The sequence below is a fragment of the Hemibagrus wyckioides genome, linkage group LG09 (genome assembly GCF_019097595.1).
Source record: "Hemibagrus wyckioides isolate EC202008001 linkage group LG09, SWU_Hwy_1.0, whole genome shotgun sequence".
NCBI lineage: Eukaryota > Metazoa > Chordata > Actinopteri > Siluriformes > Bagridae > Hemibagrus > Hemibagrus wyckioides.
In genome coordinates, this window is record NC_080718.1 from 21,363,269 (window position 1) to 21,366,523 (window position 3,255).

Sequence of the window (3,255 nt, forward strand, 5' to 3'; positions counted from 1 at the left end):
AGAAGGTTAGAACATTCTTCCTATGTGTGTGTGTGTGTGTTTTTACTAGCAATGAGCTGATGCATGCAGGAAGTCCCGCCTCTAAACCATGTACCTTCAAATGTCTGCATTAAGTTCTTGCTAATGCATGTTGATGTTTTCGAAATGGCTTTTCTGCATGTGATACTCTACTTTGTAACATTCAAATGGCTTTGTACTAACTGTACGATCATTATCTTGTCAACATTGCATTGTTGCAAGGTGTTTTATCAGTAATTTCCATCAAATTTATTTTATCACAGGTCAGCAGCTCATACAGGTCCAACAGGAACCAAAGGACCTGGTTCTTTCCCCAGGATCACCACTGAAGGTTTCTTGCTCTATCAGTGGCACAAGTAATCCAGACCTGTTCTGGTACCACTGGAATGAAACAACAGGGTTCATACTGGCATTCACCTCTCGAAGTGCTGGGATGATGGACCCAACCAGTTATGGCCAGTTTACATCAAAAAGACCTAAAGATCTTCAGATGATTCTGGAGTCTGATGGAGTGAGTGAGACCGGCTCTGCAGTGTGGTATTGTGCAGCCAGTCCCCACAGTATTCCAGTGTCATCACAGAGCTGTACAAAAACTACTATGATCAGGACTTGTTTCAAGTAAACAGTTTTGTGAGCAAAAAGTGACTAAACTGGAAAAACATGACTGTTTGTGCAGGTTTTTCGGCAGTGAGAACATGTAGGCTGAAGTTTCAGACACCATTGACAGATTCACCAGGAAGCTGACAAACACAAACGAACATTTCCATGATGGTGGGGTTAGTTATTATGTTTTTGTGTTTATAAATCTATGAATGACATTTAACCTTTAACTTAGATCAATTACATGAATCACTTATCATTAATTACTTACACTCCAAATTTATTTCTAGGCAAAACAATAGCAATGAATGATATCATTTTGTTATACTACTATTCCTTGATCTTAGTGATGACAGTCAGAACTGCTGGGACCAGCAGTAAACGTTTTCACTCACAAGAAATCTAATATCAAGGAATTTTAGATCATTCTCAAGATCAAACTTCCCTTTTTACCTCTCCTCAAGTTTTAATGAGGTTATAGTAAAGGAAAATATATATATATATATATTATTTGGTGAGTAATTCAGGTTTATGTGAATCTGTAGGAGTGTTTAGTGCAGTTTGTGTCTAACAGAAATAAAGATATTAAGAATATTCTGGAAGGAGTAAGTGAGATCAGCTCTGCTGTGTGGTCCCCATTGAATCCCCGTACCATTACAAAGCTGTACAAAAATCTGCAATTCATTAAGACTGGGCTTCTTGAATAGACCTGGGCCTGAACTGAGTAAAGCATGACTGTAATTAGTGTAGCTGATGAAGAGATAGCTTTATAATCTGTGAGTGTAGTCTGATGTTAGAGGCTGAGAGAGTCAACAGGAAAGCACACACTAAAACTGAAATTCTCATTTGATAACACAGATGGTGGTGTTGTGTTGCTCACAGCTCTTTTTTGTTCCAGTGATACATGTTTTTTCCTACTATATATTTTTAATAATCAGTCACAAATGAGTGATATCATTTCTATGTAAAACATTACTAAAAAAAAAAAGGAAACTACCACAAAATATTTTTTGTAAGACAGATTTTATTCACACCCCAGTTTTAATACTTTATGAACAGATCATGGAATTAATGTTTCTATTAGAGAAAATGTGAGAACATGTCCAGATTCCAGAGAACTACTATAAATGTTTCCCTGGCTATCATTCAGGTAAGTTTTATTCTTTGATGAGGCCAGCCATGTTTATGTGAGACTCCTAAAGTGCTTTGGATTATCCTCACACAATGATCTAATAATGGCCTAGTTTTAATCTTGGGGCATTTACAGTTTGCCCAGAAATATCCTGATTTGCATGTTTTCTGTCTGTAAAAGCTTTCAGAAACTGAGAAGCATATACCATTCCGAGAAGTAATCTACATATTCAATAATCTACATATTCAATTCAATTCATTTTCTACAATATTTAATAATGAAATAATAATATTCAATATCAAGATGTACTTTACATGTTTTCCCTTTGCTATGATAAGTAGAAAATGTAACTTTTGCTCTAAAAGTTTTTGATTTTTTCGTAGATAGTCTGAGCAATAATTTACATATGCAATTATCAACATGTGACACTCATTGTGCAAGCACATTGTCCCACCCCATAGCCAGAAACAACCCATCTCTGCACATAACCCACTCTAATGTTTGCTGCACTACACAACATGAGGTGTTTGAGGTTGAGTCTCTGCATTCTGACAATACAATGGCTTTTGACTTCATGTAAGCTTTCAATGTTCTCAATACTGACTTATTTTAGGTATACCTGCCTTATGTAATTTCAAAAGCAAACTTCAAATAACGCATTTTCACCATTGCAGGTGTGCAGGTCATACAGGTCCACCAGGATCCAGAGAAACTGATTATTTCCCAAGGATCACCACTGAAAATTTCCTGTTCTGTAAATGGTACTAACCCCTATCTTTACTGGTACCACTGGAACGAGACAGCAGGGTTCACATTGGTCTTCACCTCTACTACTGCTGGTTTAGTGAATCCAGCCAGTGTGGGCCAGTTTAAATCTTACAGACATAAAGATCTCCAGATCCTTCTGGGATCTGATGGAGTGACTGAGATCGGCTCTTCAGTGTGGTATTGTGCAGCCACTCCCCACAGCATCCCAGTGTCATTATAGAGCTGTACAAAAACCACATCTCATTAAGACTAGGGCTCTCAAACACACAGTTTTGCATACATACATTTCACACTGCTGGGATCATATAAATGTGTGTAACTCATGTAGTCCCATGTTTGCTTCAACAGTGATGGATCTGATTGTTGTCTGAAGATTCAGGGTGAGAGATTCAACAGCAAACAAACAAAAAAGAAACATTTTTTTTGTAACAGAGATGGTGTAGTTAATCTACTCACAGGTCATATTTGTACCAAAGTTGCTTGATTACACCCCCCCCCCTTAACCATTTATATCAATCACATTAACATGATATAGTTTGTTGGCAATAAATTTACTACAAAATTACATTGTCTTGTAATACTGTTATGAAGCAAACAGCAAACTTAATCACCAAATAGTTTAAAAAAAATAAAAAATAAAGAAAAACATGTAAATCATACACTGGTTTAGTACTTCATGAACAAACCTATGGATAAATCTTTTTTACTTACATTTTAATGTAAGAACAAATTACATT

The 3,255-nt window shown here is 36.4% G+C and overlaps 1 gene segment (V, D, J or C); it reads left to right on the top strand.

Annotated features, from left to right (window-relative positions):
- The first annotated feature begins 2,142 nt into the window (after positions 1-2,142).
- On the top strand, positions 2,143-3,010 carry LOC131359142 (T cell receptor beta variable 30-like). The segment is given in 2 exon segments: positions 2,143-2,326; positions 2,425-3,010. Coding segments are annotated over 2 exon segments (393 nt in total).
- Positions 3,011-3,255: the final 245 nt, after the last annotated feature.